Source organism: Corvus cornix, chromosome 1A, assembly GCF_000738735.6.
Source record: "Corvus cornix cornix isolate S_Up_H32 chromosome 1A, ASM73873v5, whole genome shotgun sequence".
Classification (NCBI taxonomy): Eukaryota; Metazoa; Chordata; class Aves; order Passeriformes; family Corvidae; genus Corvus; species Corvus cornix.
In genome coordinates, this window is record NC_047057.1 from 65,950,099 (window position 1) to 65,975,993 (window position 25,895).

Below are 25,895 nucleotides of genomic sequence, written 5' to 3' on the forward strand. Positions count from 1 at the left end.
CATCACTCCTAATACTGTCATATGACAAAACTTTGGAATGTAATTTTTTTAAATTAAAAAAGGATGGCACACATATCACTGAGTAACCTGGAAACAGGGGGCTCTGAGAGTGTTACTCTTAACAGGGTCTGGCAGTATAGGTTAATTTGCACTGTGCTAGAATTTCCTACTGTACTTCAAGGTGTGAGACTGGGAGGGAATTTTTAGGCCAACACATACATTTTTGTGTTTGGATATCCGCAAAGTTGGTTTTGAAGGTTTTGAATCTGATTGAGTTGAATGACCCTTCAAAGTGCAGGAAATGTAGACCCATACACCTCTGCATCACAGAATCACAGAACCATTCGTGTTGGAAAATACCTCCAAGACCATTGAGTCCAACCTGTGACCAAGCCCCACCTTGTCACCCAGACCAGAGCACTGAGTGCCATTGTCCAGGCGTTCCTTGGACACCTCCAGGGATGGGGACTCCACCACCTCCCTGGGCAGCCCCTTCCAATGCCTGACCACCCTTTCAGTGAAGAAATTCCTCCTGATGTCCAACCTGAACCTTCCCTGGTGTAGCTTGAGGCTGTGTCCCCTTGCCCTGTCAAATGACCCAGTCTAAGGGCAATATATTCAAGCTGTGGGCTATAGCGGCCTCAGCTAAGCACAGCAGCATTCATGTAATCAAAGAGACTACACTGTGATGATTTCTCATGACATTCCAGTGCAGTCTTGCAACCTAGAATAAAAAACAGCTCAAAGAGCAATGAGCTCTCACATTCATGAGTTTCTCACATTCTGTAACCAAAGCACTGAGAGCTGTACCTTCACATGATCTACCATCAGCTGAAAGTTTGAATCCCATGGTACAAGTGCAGTAGTAGGAACCAGGAGTATTCTCACACTTGTGAGCACATAGACGGCCTGGGTAGCGTCTGCATTCATTGATATCTGCAATGACAAACACAGAGACGTCTGTGGATTGGCTGGCTAACTGTGGTACCAGTCTGGACAAGAATGGGGTTATAAAAGTTTGATTGTTATTTTCCAGATTTAAATTTCGTACTAGAGAGAGAAGAAGTCCTCAAAATGCTCATTTAGAAGCACTCCAGAGTACAGTTGGATTAGATCTACACAGAAGAAAGTTGCTTTGATCTTCCAAAGGAATCTTTTGCTGTAGGTGCTTATAAAAATATCACAGAAAACAATTACACTCTCACAACCTTACCTTTTAACAGGATAGCAGATAACACACTGACAATACTAATACAGCTTCCTTTGAAGTATCAGCAGTTCTTTAATATGATTTTAGATTCATCCAAATAATACAGCAGTCAATTTTTCATTCTGATGACAGAGGGTATGCAGAGAGCAGTAACGTTCTTTACACGGGATCATTTTGTAAGTGCCATGGCGGCACATATTTAGGTTGATAGGTCCAACTTACCAATACACGTCCTACTGATGACATCGAAATTATAGCCAGCTTTGCACTCACAGCGGTAATTGCCTGGGGCATTGATACAAATGTGTCCTTCTCCACAGGGCTGGTTAGGGGATGAGCACTCATCCACATCTAAAATAAAAAGTGATTTTAAGTACACTTCTGACTATGCAAATTGAGAGAAGAGCAACATGTTAGCATATTTCTTTTTCCCCTGGTGGTTATAAACTGTTTTGAAACAGAAAACGAGACGTTACCATGCTCTCAGCTTTTACAAGATCAGAGTCACAAATCCAAACTAGTTATACCAAAGCAGGTTAGCTCTAAGGTGTCCTTAATGTTGATGGACTTGGGAGGAAAGCAATGAAGTAATCAGGCAATCTCTGGAGGAATTCAGGTGCAAAATTGCTTCATTATGCATTATTTGTGGATCAGATCTACATCTAGTATAAGATGTCTGAGATCCAGAGTCATCAGAAATGCTTTGGTAAGTCACAGATATTGAAAACACATACAAAAATGCCTCTCTTTGCAAAAGCACCTCAGTTAAAAGCCACCCAAAGGCATCTATGTCTTTCAGTGTTACTTGAATGGCTTCTGTGGGGCATTAAGTTGACCTTGTGTCATCTCTCTGTACTAAGGAGATTTGGGACAGCATTATTCCTTTGACACAATCACAGCCAATGCCATTTATGGCAGCTGATAATCATTACTCCTCAAAATATAGGGTTTCATGAGTTATATGAAGGACAGAGGGTGGATGCTTGTCATTCTTCACTTGCTGGGACTGCCATGAGGGAAAGAACAGGATCAAGAATTGACTGTGGGAATGAGAAAAACCTAGGCAAAGTGCAAGAAACTGGTAAACATTAATTATGTATGTGAGTTATTTTCTTAAAACTGCTTTTTCTTCCCAACTGTCACTCACCTACGCATCTTGTTCCATCTTCATTGAGATGGTAACCTCGGCCACAGCTGGGTGAGATTCGCTGGCAGGTAAAGGAGCCATCAGTGTTAATACAGATCTGTCCAGCTGGGCACGGCATGTTGGTACTCAGGCACTCATTGATATCTACAATAGCAGAAATCAGTGTAACTGTTTCCAGTCTCAAGAGGTTTAAGGTAAGATGCTCTCATTATGTAACCCTTCAGAGAAAAGTTCTGCCCGTGGGAGAGTACAACTATTCATGACATTTAGCTTCTCTGATAAAATGCTTCCAGTGTGAAGACTGCGGAGGTATAAAAGCCATAGATCCCACTGAAAAGCTGTGGAAATTTGGTATAGAACTGGTATTTGTTTCAAAGCCTTTAAAAGTCTCCCCTGAACACACAAAGAGCTAATCAACAATTCAGTTCACCATCTCAACCAGTTCTGCTTCAGTCTGTTGGTTCTGATTTAGGTCTTAGCTTGTATATGATGATCAGTCACAAATCCAACAACAAAATCCCCTCAACTCCACATAGGAAAGCATTTGATTGCCAATGTGTAAAATAGGCTGTGAAATTGCTTTGGTAAATATTTTGAGCAAACGCATTTTACGGGCCATAACTATTGCTGCTGCAAATTGATGTGGCTTTACTGATGTCCAGGATGGAAAGCTAACCACAAGCTGCCATGGACCTGGTGCTACCTATGGCAGACATGTGTCTTCAAAGGGCTTGCTGTGCGCAGGCACTGCCCCCCCTCATTTTAAAGGCTGCAATTTTGTTTTCAGTCTGTTTCCAGTGTCAGATTTCAGCACTACAGGGTATGATATGATCAGGAGAAAAAGGGGCTGATAATGAGTGCAACTTGGCAGCTGCTGCTGTTCGGCCAGTTCCACAAGTCCAACACTTCCTATGCCAATGGAAGGATTAAAAGTGGAGTTGAGACTTGAAAATAACACTCAAGGGAATAACTGATAGATTTGTGGGTCACATTAGACAAATCCATATAGAGTCTGCTGGAAACCAGTAATTCTAATGTACTTATATGAAGGTTATAATTCTGGTTTGGGGGAAACAAAGCATTGGCCTGACAAGATTGTCATCAGTCTTTAAAGTAAAACTCTTCTTCACGGTCTGTTATAACTGCCCCATACACAGTAAGATTCTTGATGGCCTGTAACGTGGGACAGGTCTGGAAAGACCTACATGCCTGTAAAACCAAGCAGACTAATATGAAAGCGTGTTGCAGAGGAGGCCATAATTACACCTTTCTACACAAAGCTTTGGCTAAAACCTTTTGGATAGAGTTAGGTAAAATTTATCATTATTATTTTACAAATTTTGTTTCAGATAAAACACCCAAAGACTTAAGCAGCTAAGCACCTTAGGTAACCTAATCTCATTAAAAATGGCTATTGAGTACTTAAGTCTTTTATTTAAATGGCTTTCCTCTGTCACTCTTACCCATGGGACCAAGGAAAGAGCAATCCATACACAGATGAAGAACGGCTTGAGCAACTCAGAACCCAACCAGTGAAACTACCATTTATCTCCCAGGCAACACTTGAGTATTCCCCAAGATAAGAACATGCCTTACCAATACAGTTGCCTAGTGCATCTTGTATAAACCCACTCATGCACTGTAGCTTGGGTCGGCAACGGAAAGATCCTGGAGTATTCTGACAGATAAAATCGGGGGGGCAGTTATGAGTACCAGTCTCACATTCGTCAATATCTGGTACATCACAAAAAAAAATTGTTAGCAGGAATTCAACAATTTTTTTCATGACATTTAAAACATAAGACATAGGTTAAATCATTGTTAATCCTCAGCATACCTTCCTGGAATTCTGTGATCCAGGATCAGTCTGACTTACTACTTCAAAAAAGATCTCGGTAAAACCAGGTAGGTTAAGATTTTTTTACTATTTCATTATTAATATTATATATAGGGGTGTGTCTGTGTGTATTATGCTTTACAAGTTTAATTTTCACTATTAAATGATTCAAAACCATTACAGAGTATCTAAAGCATCACATTCAGCACTGCTCAAGCCTTGATTCAGCAGTGTGCTTAGCTTTGAAGTCAGGAAGATTTAATTATCCAAGTGCAATTTTAATTTTAACTTTAGATCCAATGCAGGTATTGTTAATTTCTTTCATAAATGAATTAATTGGCCTTGATTCCCATCCATAAAGGCTTGCAATATCCCTGAATTATCATGCTTTAAAATGCACATAAATATGACTTCTGATTACTTTAATATTCTACTCCAGTTCAGAATAGACAATAAATATTTGTGAATAAATTATTGTTCAGGTAAAGCAGATAAAGGAGACAACAGCAAATGAGGCTTCACACACGAATGCAGTCCTGTCCACATAAAAGCAACTAAAATTTAATATTTGCTGCCTGGCACTGGGATGAAATCTCCTAAAGTTATCAAAATACAGAAACTCTCTAGCAATAGAATACCTCAGCTTTCTCATTGATGCAGTTGATACAACAGTAGCCCTAGAGCTCTGTGGGACTTAAAAACTGACTGTGGAGACCATTTGAAGTTTTAGTTGGGTTAATACTGAACTGGGTTTAGCAGGGTTCTACATGTAGCACAACTCAGTCATGTTACTTGGCATTTAAAAACCATACATGAAGATTACGAATCTTCTATTTTTATCACTATTAACATAATATTAATAATTAACATTATTAACATATCTTACCCAGGTAAGAACTTTCTAAAATTAGTGGCATGCGTAATTTACTAACTGTACTCCTTTTTTTTCAACAGAGAAAGGTGTTAATACTTGCCAGTCAGCTATTTGTTGGCCTAAATCTGATATCATTCAAACCAACAGAAGTGTTATTTCAAAGGGATCACAGTTACACCATGATACTTTCAAAAACATTGCCTGATGTTCTGCAAGTTTTGCATTGGATGTCATTAATCAGTCTATTTATCCAATCTATTTATTATTCATCACTGATCAGTTCCTACAGTAAAACCTTGCCTAAAATTTTGGTTGAGTTAATTTACTTAGTGGGATGAAATTAGTTTATTTATAAACCATTCCAAGCTTGGGGAAAATAGACTTTCTCATAGTGAAAACCAATTCCACATCAACTGGAGTTTGCTGATAATTTATATCTCTGTAAAGGCAGCATGTCAGGTGAAGTTATGGATGCACATAACAGCATTCTTTAAGCTAGATGCAACTTGAAATAAGTAATTTTTTTAGTAAGAAAGACTGTTGCCCTTGTGTTCAAACACAGCTAGTCAAGAACAGTGCTTTTAGCCTCTTTACATTTTTAAATCCCTAGGAATGCTGTGATTAAGAAATTAATCCCTTTGTAACAAATTAAACCTCCTAAGGATAAAAGCTTACTTTCTTTTTCTAAAGATGCATCTACCTGCACATTTTCAAACTGAATCACCTGCTGGCTCCACTTGCCACACTTTGTTTCACACTTCAGAATGTGCAACCTTGATTTATTCAGGCACATCTAAACCTCCAAGAGCAGGACTCAGGCACTCCACTCATTAATGAGCAATGAATTCCTCAGAACAGACTGGAGCTAGCCAGAAATAATCTCCAGGAAGTTGTGTATAGTGTGAGTGCTGGACCTTCATAATCACCTGTTTTAGTCCCCAAACCAGCTTCTAACATGCAACAAAAACTGCCAGTGTAAAATATCTCTCCTGGAAGTCTTTGCAGCAGCCCCCAGCTGCCTGGTTATCTGCAAGGTCACAGGTGGAAGAACTACTGTTCTTGAAGTGCACGTGTCTCAGTTACACGAGTATTTACCAAAAGCAAAGAAGCACGACATAATGATGTGCTTAGTTTTGAACTTAAGCCTGAAAGATTCTAGTTTCTCTGCACAGGACATACCTTTGCAACGACTGTCATCTGTTAGTTCATAACCAGTTCCGCAGCTTGTGTCCCGCTGACAGCGGAAAGATCCTAATGTATTGACACAGGTTTGTCCAATCCCACAGTTGTGTGTCCCAGTGATACATTCATTAATATCTACAATATGCAAAATTATTTTAAAAGAAATAAGAGAGAGTAAATAAGAAGCATGAAGTCCCTGGAAAGAGACAAGGTCAAAGGCTAGCTGTGGGCACACCTCCAACCAGGTATTCCTCTGAGCATCAGAATACAAAAATGTGGATTTGGCCTCACGCTTACACCCCACTACACAACTGTTGCCAGGGTGTGAGCCAGCAAAGACATTTGGACCCTGTTGGTACCAGGACTTCCCTGTACTTTAGAGGAGGAAGGGTAACTGAGTGAGAGCAAAGAGACAACATCATCTGATAGAGTCTAGTAGTAGATGATGTCTCCGGACACATCTAAGGTTGTTACAGCTAGGATGTGTAGACATGGTCTGCTGGTGGAGTTGGCAGTGTTTGATTTGTGTTGGACTTGATGCTCTTAAGTGTCTTTTCCAATGTCAGTGATTTCATGGTTGGATTATAGTGACTGTATGAATGAGGCAAACTTTCAGAAATCCTCGCCTTGCTCTGTATCCCACCAACATATGGTTGAGGGATTCTCTGAGCCAAGCTGTGACTTTCTACTTTACAGCTACTGATAGACATTTCCTTTGTGATTTTTCTTCATTTTAAATTTGAATGCATAAGAAAATCTGACATCCATGTGTATTAAATGTAAAAGCTCTTCCTTTTTATATGTTCAACTAGGTTAATGTTAATCTGACCAAACATCAATATTTATTTTATATTCTGAAGTTTGTATCTGAGCTACTTAGACTCCATTTTCAGTCACTGAGAGAAAAAGGCACTCTTCATCAGGAAAACTTGTCATCCTTGAACTACTATGCAGGATGGGGAAGGTGGACTGTGCCATAGGGCTCATATAACTCAGCAACAAGGAGCCTGGGCTCACCAGCTCAGAGCCAAATGTCACATTGCACGTGCCTGAAGTCAAATGGGACCTCCATCCCAGTGTGCTTCATTTGATGTCACAGAGTAGAATATGCTGAGTTGGAAGGCACCCACAAGGATCACCGAGTCCAGTTCCTGGCCCTGCACACACACCCCAACAATCCCACCCTGTGCCTGAGAGCATTGTCCAAACACTCCTGGAGCTCTGGCAGCCTTGGGGCCGTGCCCATTCCCTGGGGAGCCTGTTCAGTGCCCCAGCACCCTCTGGGGGAAGAACCAGTTCTTCTTCTGGGAGAAACTAAAAATCCTTCCTTGACAATTCCCATGCTACTCATGGAATCCAGAACATTCATCCATTCTGTCAGTTGTGTCCTTAACAAGCTAAAGAATCCTACTCTATTTATTTCATCTGCCTTATCAATTACAATCTACTATTACGAGAGAGAATAGGTATTTTATTTTGGTTTTATTCACAACAAATTCAAACTCTGCCTCTTCTCCATTCTAAATTCTCCACCTTTTCCACTGACCCTTTCTTAACTTCATCTTCCCACAATTCTCATTTCAACACTCCATTCAAATCAACTTTTTATGACTTCACCTCTTTCCCCAGCTGACATAAGCATATTCTGATCTCTTCTCTCTGGGTATTTTTGTATCTATCCTTGCTCTTTTAAAACAAGAATGTTGATAATCGAGACAATGGCTTTATTTCTTTTACCTTCACAGGTGATACCATCTGGTTGAAGCTGATAACCAACAAAGCAGGAACAGACGTAACTGGATCCTGTGTCTCTGCACTGCTGAGAGCAGGGACCACCACCTAATGGATATGTTAAAAAGTCATGTAATTAAGAGGCTCTTCATAGGAACTGAAACATACCATTAATTAACAGGATACCTGATTTATTTAGAAAAGAAGTTAATACACATATACAGAAGAAAGAAAGGGCTAAGCACAGAAGGCTCTAAAATAATACAAGAAGGGTTGTTCTGATAGAAAGAAAATACTACAGAGAATTTACACAAAATTTGGCTCATCATTAAGAAAACTTTTTCTGATCTTGTTACAATAGAAATTAATATTAAAAATATTTCATATTCTAAAAATAGAGAAAATGTTATATACTTCCAACAACAAATATTTGTTTTAAGGCTGCAGATATTCTTAGTATAAACAGAACCCATCTCTGTTTTTTGGAATGGCTGGAGAGGCATTAAACAAAAGGTCTGAGATAGGCACAATCCATGTGAGCAATTGCAGCTATAATACATTGTAAGTACTTTATAAAATAGTTTTTTAAGTACAACAATTTCTGACGAGGACAGGGGCATTAATGCACCACTGAAAATTAGGTGAAACCATAGTTTTGTGGTTGAGGTCAACAGCCTCTGCTCTCTGAATCTCTGCTAATACTGTGAGCTCCATCCTAGCAGTAAAATCTGTAGTGGAGTTGCTAGAAGAACAGAATTTCCCCATGTAAAATGAAGATTCTCCAAAACAAATTGCTGGAAGTTCCGCTGTCTAGGAAATTTAAGTTTCCCCTGGTAAAGTTCAGAAAATTACAAGTACTTTTGGCATGCCAAGTTTATCAGAAAATACACTGTAGACAGAACCACTAATTTGCAGCTCGCAATACCAATCCACCTCCTGCAGGCAGCTGATTAACTGAGAAATAAAACAACTGATTACATGAAGAAATAATGCTAGGAAAATATGTAACACGTATTTCTATGTCATCTCTTGTAATTAGCAACTGGAGACAAGGAGGAGAGGCACTGTTGACTCTGGTTCACTAATGACCTGGTAGATATTCCCATTCTCTCCAGAGCGTAACAGCTGTAGAACACGGAGAATAGTAAATAACTTTTCAACTGGAATATAAGACTATTAAATTGTTTATATCCTAAATACATTTCTGAGTTCCAAAATGCTGGCAGAAAAGAATGAATCACTGCTGGTTTAGGTTTATAGATATGTACATCACGTGGCAAGCAATAAATCAGAATACTTAGCAGAGCAATATTCCAAACACACGTTTCCAAGGAGGCAGAGCAGCATGACTAATCAGGACAATAGCCACTTTTGTCTTCCATTTTTTCAGGTGATGAATCTCAAACAGAAACAAGTTTAATTTCATATTCAAACACCCTGATCACCCCAAGAAAAGATTAAAAGATGCACATATTTAATATAGGATCATCATATTCTGAAGAATCCAAAGTACTCCACAGGTTCAAGGATGACACTTCTGAGGTATTCCCACTAGAAGTTAAGTAGAAGTTAAATGTATTGTCTCAGCTTCAGCTGGGTAAGATGGCCTCCACTGTGAGAGACAATGCCTCCCTTGTATTTAGGAACTATTTAGGCATCACATAATGGCCCATTACTCCTTGGAAAGGCTCTTCCTCAATGTTTTTTTTTACCCATAACTATCCTAGCAAAAGACTCTGGCTAATCTCTAGATCTAATTTGGCTTCACTTTATTGAAAGCAATCACGAAAGAGCTGGCTAGCAGGACTAGTCACCTGACTTACCTCTGCAGCCATCATGCAGATAAGGATCTTCTTGGTCTAGTTCCTCCTTTGAAATTTCAACTAAAAAGAGGAGAGATAGGAATTAGAGAAGAAAGCACTTTTCTTCTCATTGTAAAACACTCAATGCTTAGGATAGAACTCACACGAGGGTTTTGGACAAACCAGGACAAAATTAAAAAGCATTATTTACATATTTTACAGCTATTTCTTACTTAAATTTGACATTCAAATGCTCATGGCCATGGGGCATTTTCCATCTGACTGATTCAATATGAAAGTCACACTGTGATCATAGACTACATGTGGACTGAGATTTTCAAATGCAGGTTCATGATGTCAGACTTTTAACCAGAGCTTAACCTCATTTTCATAAGGCATGTTGTTGAGGCATGCTTGGCTTCCACTGACTTTATAGTAGCTTGGGGTACTCAGAGATTTAATGAAAATCAGATTAACCTCAGTTACTTCTTTAGGTTTCATTTCAAAAGGAACTCCACACCTAAATTTTTGGGCACATACTTATGGTATTCTTTCAAATATATACATTGGAGAGTTTTGATCTGTGATAATCCTGCCACATGCATGTATCCCAAGAGTCCATTCTCACCACATGAGGACATAAAAGGACCAAACACATCCTGAACCCACTGCTTCCCCAAAGAACCAGCTAACGGTCTTCCTCCAATCCTGCCACTTTGAACACAGGGGCAAAGGCGGGTTGGTAGTGTGCAAAAACACAATCCCAAAATACTCTGCTTACTAGGAAACTTAGGCTCGTTTCAGTGAATGTCCATGAGCCCATTCCACTAGCAGTCACTTACAAGCAAGGGATGCATAGTAGATGTGAAAGCAATGTTTTCTGCAATGGCATGAGGCTGGGTTGGTTCACTGAATCCTCAAGCCATAGGAGCACATTTCAGTTACACAGAGCTGATGAAATCAGTTTGTCCAAGTCTGGATAGATTTTGTACAGGCCTCTGGGGACATAGCACCAGAGATCACAAAATCAATTAGGTTGGAAAACACCTCCAAGACTATCAAGTCCAACCTGTGGACAACACTTATATGATTCGGAGAACCAGCTTGCCTTACCCCTGCAGCAGAGTGCCCTTCATGCACTGCTATGGCACAACAGACACAAGGTGCTAGTCCAAAAATCTGCCTTGCAAAATGGAGCCTCATCTCCCCTTCACAACTGAGAACATTGTCCTGCCCTGCTAGTGGACACAGCCCCAACTTTGCAATGCATAGTGGCTCTGATGTGTGCCACAATAACCATATTAATGATTGCTGTGTGCGTCACTTGCCCACAAGGGCAAGCAGAGAAATACTCTACGCCACGCTCGCAGTTCTCATAGATGACATATTTCTCATGTCATGCAGGTACATTGCGTATGCAAATTTCTGTTATTAGTAGAGATGTCTGAGTACAAGGAATATACTAGTCCAGTCACCTCAGCCAGTGCCAATGGACAGGGGCAATTCCCCTGCTGAGACAACAGCACACACAGACAAACTGCCTGAAAGGGGATTTCCAGATGTTACCTGATAAGGGGGACATTGAGACAAGCCAGGCTTGAAAGACCTGGAACAAGTCTGATAACATGCTGGCTCAAGCAGACCAGTGCAAGCTTTTGTGATGGGGCTTGTGTTTAAATGATTGATTAGGATGATATCTCCCAAAACCCATCGCTTGTGATCTGCCAGCGAGATTGCATGTTTTCAGTGCTCAGAGGCCCATGAGGGGGGCAACACCACACAGTATGACTTGTCTGCAGTTTCAGATCTGTCTGCTAAGTGAAAAAGGGGGAAAAAAAACCCAAAAAAATGAAGGTCTATAAGGGTCAGTCTGTACACATTCATCCTCTTCAGCTCTGTGGACTAGGTATGGAAAAGGGCGTCAGGAGCTGCTGCCATCCAGATACCTCTCTTTTTTGGTAATATCGAAAGAAACACACTCCTGGAGATCTTTAGTTGTCCCAGACAGTCCTGGCATTTCAAACACCCCTGGTTTGTGGGCATTTGCCTCTCACACAATGGCAACATTTGAATTCTGCTGAGCTGGGAAAGGCCCTCTAGCTTTTTAACACAATTCAAAGAATTGGTTGTTGATTTTCATTTTAATTAAGCATTTATCAGTGGGCAAAATGCCATTAAATCTAATAGCTTATATTCACCTTCCAAGATAAGATCATTAGTTGCCAAAATAAGCTCTCTTACATTTAAGTTCTGACACCAGAAAGTAAGCGACCTCTTTCCGCCTCTTGATTTCAACAACAGCCTTTCAGCTATCACTAGCCAAAAAAATGAGCTCCAAAACAAGCATCATTAAATTACTCAGATGAGATGTCAAATTAGAGGAATTCTAACATAAATAATTTAAAGTGCAAACACTTCTTGTACCTGTATCATTTTGTGCCTCACTCTTTTAAAGTCTGCTATAAAATACCTGGCTCTTTTTTAGGAGCATAATCGCTGATGGACAGATCAATGCCTTCTTGACCTTTCCCACAGCAAGTTCTGAAGACAATTCCACACTGATATCCTATCTTCGGGTTGGGTTCACAACTCTGTCCGTGAACTTGGGCAGCTTTTCCCAGCAAACAACAGTAACAACATATCTGTTAAAAAGAAAATGAAAATATTAACAAAGTGAAAGCAATGCAAGCTTTTTCAATGCTGTCAGTAGTCGTGTCATCTTGGCACTGACGGAAAATTTTCTGCAAACTCTTTAAGAACTCCTGGTATACTTGGGCTTGAATTTCTTAACCTGCTGTGGAGTTCAGTGAGCTCTGCATCTGGCCAGGGTCCAGTTCTCAGAAACACTGTCTGTGTGAAGGTGTGTGCAAGCTGCTGTGGAAGACCACAACACTCCCCACATGTATATGGAATTTCATTACTCCCTGCCTGCACAGCCTGGATTCAAACACCAGCCAAAAGTGGAAATTCTTCACACCCCTGCTTCCCATTTGTGTCCAGTTTAATTAAAACGGGATACAATCAATGAAGTGTAGGACTCAGTCTGACTGGAGCTGCTTATTCAACCTCCTCCCTGAATAAACAAACAACTCGTCCAATGTTTGTGTTAATAGGTCATAAAGAGGAGCTATTTTGCTCTGAAAAACATAGTCAAACACTACTTAAAAGCATCACTGTCCTGATGTGACTTCCAGGAGTAACACATGATCTGTGTCTTTGAGACCTGATGAACTGCAGACCTGGAACACACCACAAGCATGCACAGGACAAGTTAATCCCATGGAGGCTTCCTTTATTTTAAACTGAGAGGATGCTTCTCATTTATTCAGTTTTCTTCCTTGCTGCCAGAAAGGAGCAAAAGTCTTTGGTTCTCTGGAACTGGTCTGCCAATTGCTACTGTCACATGAAAACAGATTTAAGCTTTTTTATTAGCTTTGTTAGTCTTCCAGACTCTATTTTGCTTGAAAAAAATAGCCTGCACCATTAAACAGAAGAGATGGAATATAAAATAACTAAACTTTCAACTAAATTTCTATACTTTGGTGCTTTAAGCACCACACCTGCTGAAAAGAAGGCAACTATGAAATGCTTTTCCTTATTTTGAGATGTCTATCCCTGCCTATATTCTAAGTTTTCCCTTGTAATGAATTACATGTTTCTCTCCCTGTACTGAACTGAAAGGCACTTTTAAAATTTAGAGCAGCATGAAGGTGAGATAATAACAGCATCCTGAAGTATGTAAGTACTCCATTTTGTATGATGTCATTAAATACACGACAGAAGCTTTTCCATGCTGCAGATCGCTGTAGGGCTGGAACTCCTCTCTCCTAACCTCATCTCCTGGGATGTTGTTTTCTGCCGTCCCAATCTCTAGGATACATGTTTTCCCTCTCTTGTTTGGTGAGATGGTTCCTACTACCCACTTTTTTACTAGTTTCTCCAACTACTTCCATCCAATGGCAGATGCTCCAGTTTCATCCTATTATGTCTGGGGTAATTCCATCTTTTCTGGCTTTTTTGGATGACTTTAGAAATAAACCCTTGATGATTGCAACTTTTCTCAATATTTATTCTAACATATCAAGCAATTCCCTGAGGCATCCATCTCAAAGTTCTTAAATCAGATGATGATTTTGTTAATTTTCAATTTTCACAACCATAAATTAGAAGACAAAAGTGGAAAGTGAGCTGAAGATTCATTACTTGACTTAAACCTGCATATTTTGGATAACCAAATCTTATTTAAGTTATTGAATAGGCTGATGTTTTGACAAATTGTGACATATAATTCTGGTACCCTCACTGGCTTCTGCTGGAATACTCAGTCTACTTCTTTATCTTGTCACACGATGTTCAAATCGGGAGTTACAGAGTTTCTCTTTTTTTTTTTTAAGAGTGATCATTAATCTTGCCCTTTTTGAAGTGTAGAATAGCCTTATGTCCCTTATTTCTTTCAGGCTGAACCACAACTTGAAAAACCTGTCTCCAGCTGATGTGAAACTTCAAGTACAGAGCTTGCTAAATCTTGCAATGTCTGTAAGACACTATATCTTCAATTAACATAATTGTGTGCCCTGAATCATTTGTTCCAACCTATATTTATTCTAACTGTGCACAATGCATCTCGATTTAACATCTGGAGAATGAGAATAATTCATGTTTGTATACCACAGTCAAAATGATCCAGAGATGGAAAGTGTCAAGTGCTTTCTTAACTGGTGTGTTGGTTCTGCACAGCCAAGTTATTGGTAGTGGTGGTATTGGTAGAGGTGGCTTCTGTGAGGAGCTGCTGGAAGCTTCCACCATGTCCAGCAGAGTCAATCCTTGGTGGCTCTGAAGATGGACATGCTGCTGGCCAAAGCTGGGCCAATGAGAGATGGTGGTAACACCTCTGTGATAACATATTTAAGAAGAAATCAAAACAAAGATAGTGGGGCAGTTTTAATTCCAGATGGAGAAGAGGAGGAGGTGAGAACATGTGAGGGAAACAACATGGAGACACCAAGGTCAGTGAAGGAGGGGGAGGAGGTGCTCCAGGCACCGGAGCCAAGATGCCTCTGCAGGCCGTGGTGATGACCATGGTGAAGTAGCTGTGCCCCTGCAGCCCATGGGGATCCACGGGGGATGCAGAGATCCACCTGCAGCCCTTGGGGGAGGTGCCCATGCCAGAGCTGGTGGATGCCTGGAGGAGGCTGTGATCCAGTGGGAGACCTGGTGGAGAGAGGGGGCCCTGCTCCCAGGCTGGAGCAGCATGTCCTTGGAGGACTGCACCCCATGGGAGAGTGACCCATGCCCCAGCAGTTTTGGGAGGACTGCTTGCCTGTGGGAGGGACTCACACAGGTTACAGCAGTTGTGGGGGGACTACTGCTTGTGAGACTGGAACGATGCTGGAGAAGTTCACGGAGAACTGTGTCCCGTGGGAGAGACCCCACAGTCTCACAGGGGAAGGGCTCCTCTCCCTGAGCAGTGGAAGAAAACCTCGGGTGATGAACTGACCAAACCCCCATGCCCTGTCTCCCTGTGCTGTCCGTGGGAAGGAGGGATGGGTTGAGGAAAGAAAAAGTGTTTTAAGGGCTTATATTACTTTTCATTATCCTCCTCTGATTTTGTTAGCAATAAATTCACTTTGTACTTCTAACCTGAGCCTGTTTTGCCCTTGGAGTGTTTTCTCTCAGTCCTTATCTCAACTCATGAACCCTTCATTTAATTTTTCTCTCCTCTATCCAGCTGTGGCAGGGGAGGGTGAGCGGCTGTCGTGGGTGCCTGGCATTTGGCCAGTGCCAAACCATGACAACTGTTATTTATCATTACTGAATTTTCCTACCGACCCTCACAGCTTCTACACTGGCAGTCCTAAATGCCAGCATTTCATGACTGAAAGAAGATGGAGAAGCTGATGAAGAGCACTTTCAGGACTCTGTAGACCTGGACACAGCTCCACATATTTCACCTGTGAACTTGGAAAGTCACCTTTTCTTTCAGTTCTCCCACTGTAGAAAGGAAACAGCATAGCAGTGATAAGGAGACTAACGTTCATGGCACAGTCTGGAATTCCAAGACACAAAGCAGCAGGGAACTACCACTAGCACTATCTTGGTATAATTAATCACAATGTTTCCTTTTCCACACCAATTTTCTGGGCTATTGGCCTGTTCTGAAAGCCTTTGATCCTTCAGTCAGGAGTGCAGTCTAACCTTCATATTCATTCAGTTCTTGAGGTGTTTGCAGCCATTTTCCAAAGGCTGCCAGTTGCCTGGAAGCAAGTTGTGATGACCCTTTACTTATTTGCTAGAACCACCACTGCCTTCATGGATGGTACAACCTAACAATCAAATTGTTATTATACCCTTTCACTGCCTGTAAGCCTCTGCTTCTTAAGTCACCCTAATATCAAACTTTTTTCCCCCTGGTATTAGCAAAAACCCATGCAGCTTCAAAGCCATGTCTTGCTCCTCATGTGTGGATAGACAGTGGACAGCTGTGTCCTACCTGAAGACCCATGATCCCTAGACTGCCTTCTCACAGAAAGGAGTAAAGAAGTAAAGTCACATGTCAGAAATTTGAAGATTTATTTTTGGTGTGATTAGGAATCACCTGAAATTCCTTAGATGAATAAGGTCTCTCAATTATGTAAAGTTTACAGTAGTTTGACAATAGCTCTTATTACTTATGTTTGGATTTAAGTTGTCAGTTTTGGTGTGAATCCTGTACTAACACTGCTTTTGGTATCTGTCCACAAGAGGTCTCTCCCTTGTTGAAATCTGTTAGATGCTAACCAAAAACTCACTAATAACTCCAAGGAGTTTTCCAGAACTTTTAAAGAGCTAAACGAAAATTAAAAATATGTTCAACAGTCCAAAGCAATAGAATTTATGTACTCATCTACTACACACAACCAAAATATTCATGACAAAACTTTTGAGATAAGGACGGATCTCAACTTTTGAAAAGTACCTATGACAAATTTTGGGGAAATGTCCAAGCACACTAAAGGTGGTCAAATTTCTAGAAGCTGCACTCCTTTCTGCAAGGCTGCTGTGGTACAAACTTCCAGAAAATAATTTCTACATGTCCTGTACCAGCACCATGTCTGGAAATTGATTGCTTTCTTTTGATGAAGGTTTTATAGATTAATGATTCATTTTGCATCCTTTCTTTTTCTTTCCCAAAGCTAGAAAAACTATCCAAACAACCAGAGGAGAAAATTCTGCCCATTGTTTCCTATGCCTATTGCCTTTATGTGTAAAAGCCGAGGCAAATGTTTTAATGTTTTCAAAATATGGTCTTTTTATCTTCTTTCCAATCCCAAGTTTTGGATTCAAAGGAAAGATCAGCTGCCTCATTTGCTGCAAAGTGCTGCAATTAATCCTACTAATTGAATGACTAAATCATTCTTTCTGCTTCCTTGAAGGAGACAAAGAAGATCCGAAAGATTTTCTATGTGACCTAAGCTAAAAAAAATGGACAAGGTTAGGAAAAATGAGATTCAAGTTTGTTTACCATAGCAAGGCACATCTTCCAGTCATTGTATGTCTCAAGGTGATCAGATTCAAAATGTAGTCAACATACGGAATGATGAATTTTTCACTGATATTAGATCATAAGTCACCTATGTCCACCATGGATCAGAGATTATCTTCAAAGATACTCCTACCTCAGAAAAGTTATTAAGTGTAGGATATCCCTGTTAGGGAATGGAAGGGCAGAATGTGACTCACAGAGATTAATTAACTCGGACTATGTTTATACCAGTAAATTAAACAGGGGCAGAATGTGGGCTCAGGGCATTACCCCACAATCATCTGTAATGTTTAAATATCAGCAAGCTCTAGTGGCAACACTCCATCAGATAAGGCTGAAGAGTATTCTGAGGCCAGCACAGCCCTTCTGCACTGTGTGTTGCAGGGGAAGGACAGCAGCTACGTGACAACTGTGCTGAGCCATTTCTTCTCAGGGCCAGAGATCAAGGCCCAGTCCACTTTGTTTAATAATAATGATATCACTGTCAAAACCTGCCATCTTTAAAGAAATCTGGCCAGTTACAAAAACATCATTAAGCCTTCCTCCTCACGCTGACAAGCCTACATAAGGAAACATCAGGCAATTGGTGGGTAAGTGGGTTTCCCTGAACAGCTGAATTCTGGTTTAGAGTTGTGCCATGGCATGTGGTTAAAATAGTACTGCTGCTAAAATCCTGTCTTTGGTAACAAACACTTGGATCTGCAGAGTCCTCACCATCAGTCCCTCTTCATCTGCTCAGAGCCCTTCGAAGTATTGATACAGAGGGTGAAATATTATTTTGTGCCACATTCAGATTGAGGGGGATGTGCTTCCCAGCAGTAAAGGCCGCACACAGAAATTCCTGTGCCAAGAGCAGGCCATTCCCTGGACATCATCAACAAGTGATATATGGCCCCTCTGGGAGACACAGTCCACTGGGGACAAGATAATACCACAAGTGCAGACAGACTCAGGACAACCAAACAGAATCAGCCTCATCAGCATGTGCTACCTTCCTCCTATTCCCAGTGAGAACCTGGATTACTTCCCAGCTCTAGAATCAGTGGCATCCCACTGACAGGAGCAGATCAAGACAGCATTTTGAAGGATATGAAACTTGTCAGTCAGACATTGTCTGCCATTTTCCATATAGTAGATTTTTTATTTTAATTGAATGAATCATTTAGCATCTTGGAGCAGTGGGAAGAATTAAAATCACGCTCATCTGTTCTAATCACCATGGAAAGAAATCCATAACAGGACCAGAGCTGTTCATGACTGGATCATGGTCAAGGTCATGATCTTACTGGTGGAACTTTCTTCCAAAAATATTGTGAAGCAAGGTATGACTATGCTCCCTTTCAGGCAGTGAGAGACAAAGACAGCAATAAAGGTGGAGGGCAGGGCACAGAATAACTGCAGATGCCAACAACAGGCATCTTTATTCTGATATAAAATGCTGGTATCAGAGGCTTACAGATCTCTCCATCAGCTGTAAATCAAAGTCACGTTAACTTAGAACACTTACACAAGATGGAATTGTAAGTACCTTCAGAGGATTAACTTCAGTCCTACCCCTTTGGACCACCAATATCGAAAACCATTGAGTCTGACCTTAGGCCATGCTGCTTTAATGAAAGCTGAAGTCTGAAATGTGTCTGAGTTTCTCACCCATCCCTCACTACAGCACTGACATCTTCTTTTCATGCAAAAGTAATTTCCTGGCTAATTACTTATTCAAAATTTTCTACCCTTTTGCATTCTCCCCTCTGCCTCTGCTAAAATGCAATGTGACAGTCTGCTTTGCTGAACAGAGCTCCATTTCTCAAAGAGAAGGACAAAGTGAACAACCTTAACAGAGACATGAGGTGCAGGCAGGGACAAACTGTCCACGTGCAGCAAACCAAGTCTAACGACCTTCAGGGTCAACGCTAAATAACCTCAATTCCACTTCTTAAAGACAAACAGGAGTAGCTCTGATGTCTCACCTTGAAGTATTCAGCTTCACAGGTGGAGTTCTTGGCAGTATCACACTCCTCATGCACGTTGGCAAATTCAACCCCATCGGAACAGGACTGCTTCTCCAGCTGGCTGCGGCAGCACTGCAACTGGGTCATGCTGCCAACAGCATGGAAGAAAGGGGAGAACAATGTCACATACGGGTCATGAACAGATGATACAAATTTTCACAATTAGTACTTGTGCTAGTTATGTGGAAAGGGGTTTCTGTGGAAACACAACGTAAAGATATTCTCTGGGAGTAGTCAGAATGTCTGTGTGACATGTTTAATGCAGTTTCATTGCTGATCTACCTTGCAGTCTGTCCTAACAACTTTTTTAAGCAAATGAGTAACTTCAGCCACACCTGCTTCAGGGCTCAAGGCCTACAGGGCTACATTCTGGCATGTTTTGTGACAGCTGGTGGCTGGGGAAAGGGAGAAGTCAGGCCCTGGATCTTGTAAGAGCCCACAATCCCAGTCTACCCAGTCTACCTGCTGCCTCAAATCAACAGGTATGGCATGTGGAAGGAAGATCAGAGCATTTTTCTGTGGGACACTTGGAGATAATAAAGAGAAATGAAGATACCAAGGGAAGTCACAGTGAGAAACAGCAGAGTGTATTGCAGCAAGGGGAAAAGAAAGACAGGGGAAAGAAGACTATTACAGGGCAGAGAGACGCAAAGAGGAGACAGGATAAAATTGCGCAGGAAACTAAGTTTTGTCACACTGCTCATTAAATAATTCTATTTTATCTCAGTGTCATTGAAAAAATAGGAAACTTGTTCCTGTGGGGAAAAAAATCTGCACGAGGAAGCTCTGAACTCCTCCAGTCCGGTGCTACTGTCACCCGAATACAAAGCCCAGTGAAGATCTCTCTCCTCTCTCCACTCTGCTTTTATGGGTAACTCTGCTCTGCTGGGTAGTTTTGTGGGTAAAGCTCTTCCACCACTACGTTCTGTAATAGACACTGGGAAATGCAGAAAAAATATCCTGTACTCCTAAAAATCCTCTATTCCACTGTTAAACATTTTAGTAATATCAGGAAGAGGTGTGGGTTAGTGGAACTACTGGCTTCTCCTACCATAACCTGAGATAAGTGGCTTACCATGCATCCCCTCTGGAGGGGCCTTCCTGCTCTCCAGGACTACAGGGTGACCTTTCAGCTCCCAGGCTCCCTCAGCTCTAAGGCCAGGCAACAAAAAGCAGGGAACATGTGGGTACTGGGCTGAGATTATGCATCTCCGTGCATGTGGGTGAGGCCAGGTTGTCAAGATACATTCCTGAAGATTCCAATTACTATTAGTACATGGGCCACTTCCAACCCAAAGCACTCTAGGATTCTACAGTTCCATGATTAGTAATGGTCTGACTGTGCAGTTCTCACTTGGACAAAAACAGCTATGAGATTTCAATGCATAGGAACAAAAACTAGGATAAAGTCATGAACAAATTATTCAAAAATGGACTCTAAAGTCATAGCAAGAAGTTAAGCCCAGGACAGTAACTTTATTTGGCAGGATATTTGAAGTTTTTGATATCTGATTTAGTTCCAGTTTGGAAGAATATGTAGGTTTTTTGTTGCTGAAATTCCCTCTGAAGCAGGATTTCCATTCCCTGCCCAGCTCTGGGGTGGTCTGACTTTCAGGGCTTTGGAAGCCTCTAAAACCTGAACTCCAAGCCCAAGAGCGTGGGAGCTGAGACTTTCCAGCCTCTTTAGCCCTCCTGATTCTCTTGAGGAGCTAGATATGTTAGCCACAGACAAGCAAACAAATAAACAAACAACAGCAGTCTTTCAGTAGATCTGTTTGATTCCTGGTGTGGCTTTCTTTTTTCAAACACAAGCCAACTCTTTGAAATCTCTGACAAACAGGCAATTTCAACCAAAACAGGAAAGTTTCTTAAAATGTTTCCCACAGCTGCATTCATAAGTCATGTGGTCCAACCCAACTGTAATAAGGAATTAAACATCAATTGAATACTGATTAAAATACCATGTGTTCATCTGAGAACAACAACAATAAAAATCACACTTCATTGCACAAATCCTACAGCCAAGCTGGAGTGGTGGCAAATATTGCTTGAGACTCTAAACACTAGTATGGCAGTAACAGAGGCAGAAGTCCTTGAAAGATGGCAGAGAAAAATGCTAGAAGTACCTGCATAGTGCTGGTCTTCCTTCTCCGTCTGCACACCAGCCCTGGTGCTGCCATTTGCCAGAACCCACCACACCCAGCTCGGCAGGCTCTAGGGAGTTTGAGATGAGCAGTGTCTCTCCCTTCCTTTCCTAAGTCACATGTGTCTCTCTGGCTTACAGCTAATATATGCTAACTTTCTAGTCCCCAGCAAGGTGAAGGAGCCATCTCTCCTGGCTAGGAAGACATCTAAATTTGTCTCTTGGTGTAAAACCTTCCAGGTGTCCCTGTGTACCATTAACAGTCTATGGACATTACAATATTGGTCTCTAAAAACAGAAAAAGTTTTGTGAGTTTGGGGTTTTTAAAATTAGGAGTAATACTTTAAAAAGCCAAAGGCTGCTTTTTTTGTTATCTGCCTTATTCTGACTTTCAGTTAAAAGACTGCAATAGAATTTTACTGAAAATAAACAGGTATTCACAATATGGCAGATACTGTATAACATTAAATATTGAATCTTTAGGAGCATGAGACCTCATAATTGATATTCATTCAGGATATTTCAAGTAAAATCATGCATCTCTGAAGGATGAGTTTTATTCATGGCTCACTAGTGAACAAAAATCACCAAGACATTTAAAAAATCCTTATTGTTTCAGATGTTGATCTAGAAGTTATCTCACTACTAGATAATTTGATTATAAATCAAGTTAAGAAATCATGTTTTATATTCTCACTTTTACTTTCTGTTAAATTTAACCATGTGGCTGATTTTCACGGAGTTAATTTCCAAATTAAAATCTACACACACACTTATATCCACAATCTTTTCACATTTATTATTCTCCTGTCTAGAGGATGCACTCCTAAACCAGCACCAATTTCATAATCACCTATTTTTTCACTTCTTTTCATAAAAGCATTAAAATTTAACTGTGTTCTGAAAATGTCTTTCTTGTCAATCTACTTTTATTACCCTCTGTCTCTCTCATTCCTACTTCCTTCAAGCTTTGTCAGTGCTATTCATGTGTACAGGGGAAGGTCTTGGACAAAATATCAAAATTAAGAAGAATGATCTTGCAAAAACAAGCTGGGTCTTCCAGCCTTACATTCTTCAGTCTGAATTCTTGCAACACTAATAAATAATGTTATTCCTGATGTAATTCCAGAAAGGCTACACATTATTAATGGCATGCAAATACCATATGGAGATAGTCTGTTTCTGGCACAGGAATTAAGTTCACTTGCTAAGAGCTCTGTGCAGGGGAAACTCTTCACTTGGAAAGGAAGACGACTTACTGGACAGGTCGAGTTCCAAAATTAAATGGCAGCTCTTTCCAACTGCTGTGAGTTTAACCACACCACAAGAAAATGAATGAATGGGAGAAGACCCACTGTGATGACAGCCAGACATTACTCATTAAAATTCTACACTTGTATTTACTGAGTCACAAAGACACAGAGATAAACACTGACATTGTACAGAGAGATAATGCAATGAGATAAACTGGTGTGGAGCAAGAAACCACAGTAAGAGATTGCAGACAGTGGGCCCAGAGCCTTGTTTCAGCTTAAACACAATGGAATACGAGCAGCCAGACGGATCTTTGGAACTTGTGAACTTCACACAGAGTCTGGCTCACCTTGTGTAGGACAAAAAAGTAAGGATGTCTGTAGTTTGAACCACACAACACTCAGCAAGTGACACTCACACAGCTGGCAAGTCCCTCAGGAACCACAAGGGACTGTGGGAGAAGAATACAACAAATATGCTGGAACCCAGAACTGTCACCTTTGTTTCTGGGATGCACAGAAGATACAAGAATGACAGGGCTGGAAACCAATTCTTTCTTTACTATGGAAACTATTCTTTCTTTACACATTTTCCCTGTGAGGGTAGTGAGGCCCTGGCATAGGTTGCCCAGAGAAGCTGTGGATGCTCCATCCCTGGAAGTGTTCAAAGCCAGGTTGGATGGGGCTTGGAGCAACCTGGTCTAGTGGAAGGTGTCTGTGACCATGGCAGGGGGTGGGACTGGATGATCTCTAAGGTCCCTTATAACCCAACCCATTCCATGGTTCTCTGATTAGTATGGATGTATTTTAAATGGTTGGGAAACGGCCAAGGGGATGCAATCTAACTCAGTAAGGCAGTTGGTTCCTCACACAAACAAGGGACACTAGCAGTGGGCTTCTTTTGAGGGAGGGACTGAATCTGAGACACCACTAAGTTATTACTATTCTAAACAGATGATTCAAAACCAGCGTGTAAATTCTTGTAAAGCATATTGGAGAAAGTACTCACATCCAATCTCTTCTGTGTTGCAATCTGCACAGTAACTGCAAAAAATCCCTTTTATTCCGGGAACTTTATCAAACCCACTCACTTCAGAATGTGTTTTCCCCTATAGTCACCTGCTAACCTTGCAAACTGAAGCTGAAATATGCTGGGGAAACAACTCCTCCTGGCATCAGGGGATATGGCTTTCCACCCCCCCACTTTTCTAGAGCACTCAAGTCAGATGGTCAACACTGCACTGCACTAGATGGCCAGAGGACCCCAGCTGGGGTTTAAACCACCACAGGAATGCTGACATGTGGCCCCCAGCAGCTCCCACTGCATGCAGGAGTCTAAGTAGGGACCAAGTCCTTTTGAAAATCTGTGACCAATAAGGCATCCTGTTTCTCAATCCTCTATTTTCACGTGCCTAGACCTCAGCAAGGGCAATGAACCCGGGTCTGTTCCCGTCTTTGTGCAGCAGAAATAAATGTAGAACATCAGTGTCATTACCCTCACGTGCCTGCAAAAAGAATCATGCTCCCTCAGTGCTCATTCTGGCTCCAGTTACACCAGCAATTAGGAGTAGAATTTGTCTGAAATGGCATCCTAAAGTGATTTTTCTGTACCTCTCACAGCTATGCCATTTTGCAATCATAACTGGAGTAAAATAATATTGATGTTTAAAAAAGTGCTCCAAGGTGCCATTTTTAGTCACTTTTAGAGTAAAGCCAAGCTTAAGGGGGAGCATGCAGTCATGAATAAATGCAACTGAACTGAGTTTATCAACTTAGGGTTTTGTCAAGGAGCATTCATACCTCTCACAGAATACGTGCATTTTATTTTACTATTACGATTTTCTTAACTACATCTCAGTTATGCACAAAAGCTAGATGAATCATTACTGAAATTTTCCCCCAGTTCCTATGAAGTCCTAGTGAGTCTCTAAAATGAAAATCTTTGGAAGAATAAATTATTTACAGCAGAATCTCAATTCATATTAATCAAATCACAATTAAATCATCAAGATACTCCCAGATTGTTCAAGAAACTTGGTTTCCTGTTTCTCCTGCCTCTGTTTTGTCTGTAGTTCTTATGACTCTTCAAGTATTTCCTAAATTGGCATTTATTTCCTATCTGTCAATTCTTCTGCATAAGAGACTGCTTTCAATGCCAGTATAAATGCAAAAGTCAGAAAACATGGACAGACTTCCCTGGAAGACACATTGTTTCTGTAATAAAGATCAACCTAACACTTCTGTAACTACCAAGGTTAAATCACTTTGCAATCCATTTGAGCACAGGGGAGCAAAGTAAAGTGTTTTAAACACGAAGTTCCCTTTGAAGCTGCCTCTCAAACTACCAGTTGTTAGCTCTGCTAATTAAATGTAACAAGTGCATGTAACAGCAAAAATGATGCAAACTATCATTGACATAAAAAATATAAATGCCATAATAACATAAGAGATGCATTAGAATCAAAATCTTAATTAAACACTTGCTTCATTATTTCATTTGGTCGATTACCAAACAGAAATATCCTATCAATTCTCAGTAGAATTAAGAAATCTGTTCATTAACTGAAGGGTTCTATTTTCTACCATCAAATACATTTAACACAATTAGAGAAACACAGAATGGTTTGGGTTGGAAGGGACCTTAAAGCTCATCTCATCCACCCATCCTGCTGTGGGCAGGGACACCTTCCACTAGACCAGGTTGCTCCAAGCCCCATCCAACCTGGCCTGGAACACTGCCAGGGACCCAGGGGCAGCCACAGCTTCTCTGGGCAACCTGTGCCAGGGCCTGCCCACCCTCACAGGGAAAAATTTCTTCCTAATACCTAACTTAAACCTACTCTCTTTCAGTGTGAAGCCCTTGTAAATAGTGTCTCTCCATCTTTCTTGTAGGGTCCTTTCCTAAGCTGGACTAACTAGGAATCTCCTTGAATCGCTCTGTGGGGGAACTTAAAGCTTAAGTCAACTAAGAACTGCAGGACAATTACCTGTGTAGCACCACAAAAGGCTGCCTCACATACATACAGACATATGTACTTATTCAAACCATAGATTAGTCATGTGCAGAATCTGCTGTGTTTCGTTACAAACATTTGCCCAGAAATGTGGCCAGGTTCACAACCAACTTGGTGACATTAGTGCAGCCACACTGAGATGTCCTGACTGCAGGCAGAGCCCAAGCCCCA

General features: G+C 41.0%; 1 protein-coding gene across 3 annotated transcripts in view; it reads right to left on the minus strand.

The window, feature by feature from the left end:
• FBLN1 (fibulin 1) overlaps positions 1-25,895 on the minus strand; it is a 77,941-nt gene that overhangs the window by 36,123 nt on the left and 15,923 nt on the right. For all 3 annotated transcript variants that reach the window (XM_010410209.4, XM_010410210.4, XM_010410211.4), the window contains exons 3-11: positions 19,273-19,402; positions 12,254-12,425; positions 9,805-9,864; positions 7,988-8,089; positions 6,248-6,385; positions 3,954-4,091; positions 2,358-2,501; positions 1,433-1,561; positions 811-936 (exon numbers count right to left, since the gene is read on the minus strand). In XM_010410209.4, coding sequence (XP_010408511.2) covers positions 811-936; positions 1,433-1,561; positions 2,358-2,501; positions 3,954-4,091; positions 6,248-6,385; positions 7,988-8,089; positions 9,805-9,864; positions 12,254-12,425; positions 19,273-19,402 — 1,139 coding nt within the window. The remainder of the gene's footprint in view (positions 1-810; positions 937-1,432; positions 1,562-2,357; positions 2,502-3,953; positions 4,092-6,247; positions 6,386-7,987; positions 8,090-9,804; positions 9,865-12,253; positions 12,426-19,272; positions 19,403-25,895) is intronic.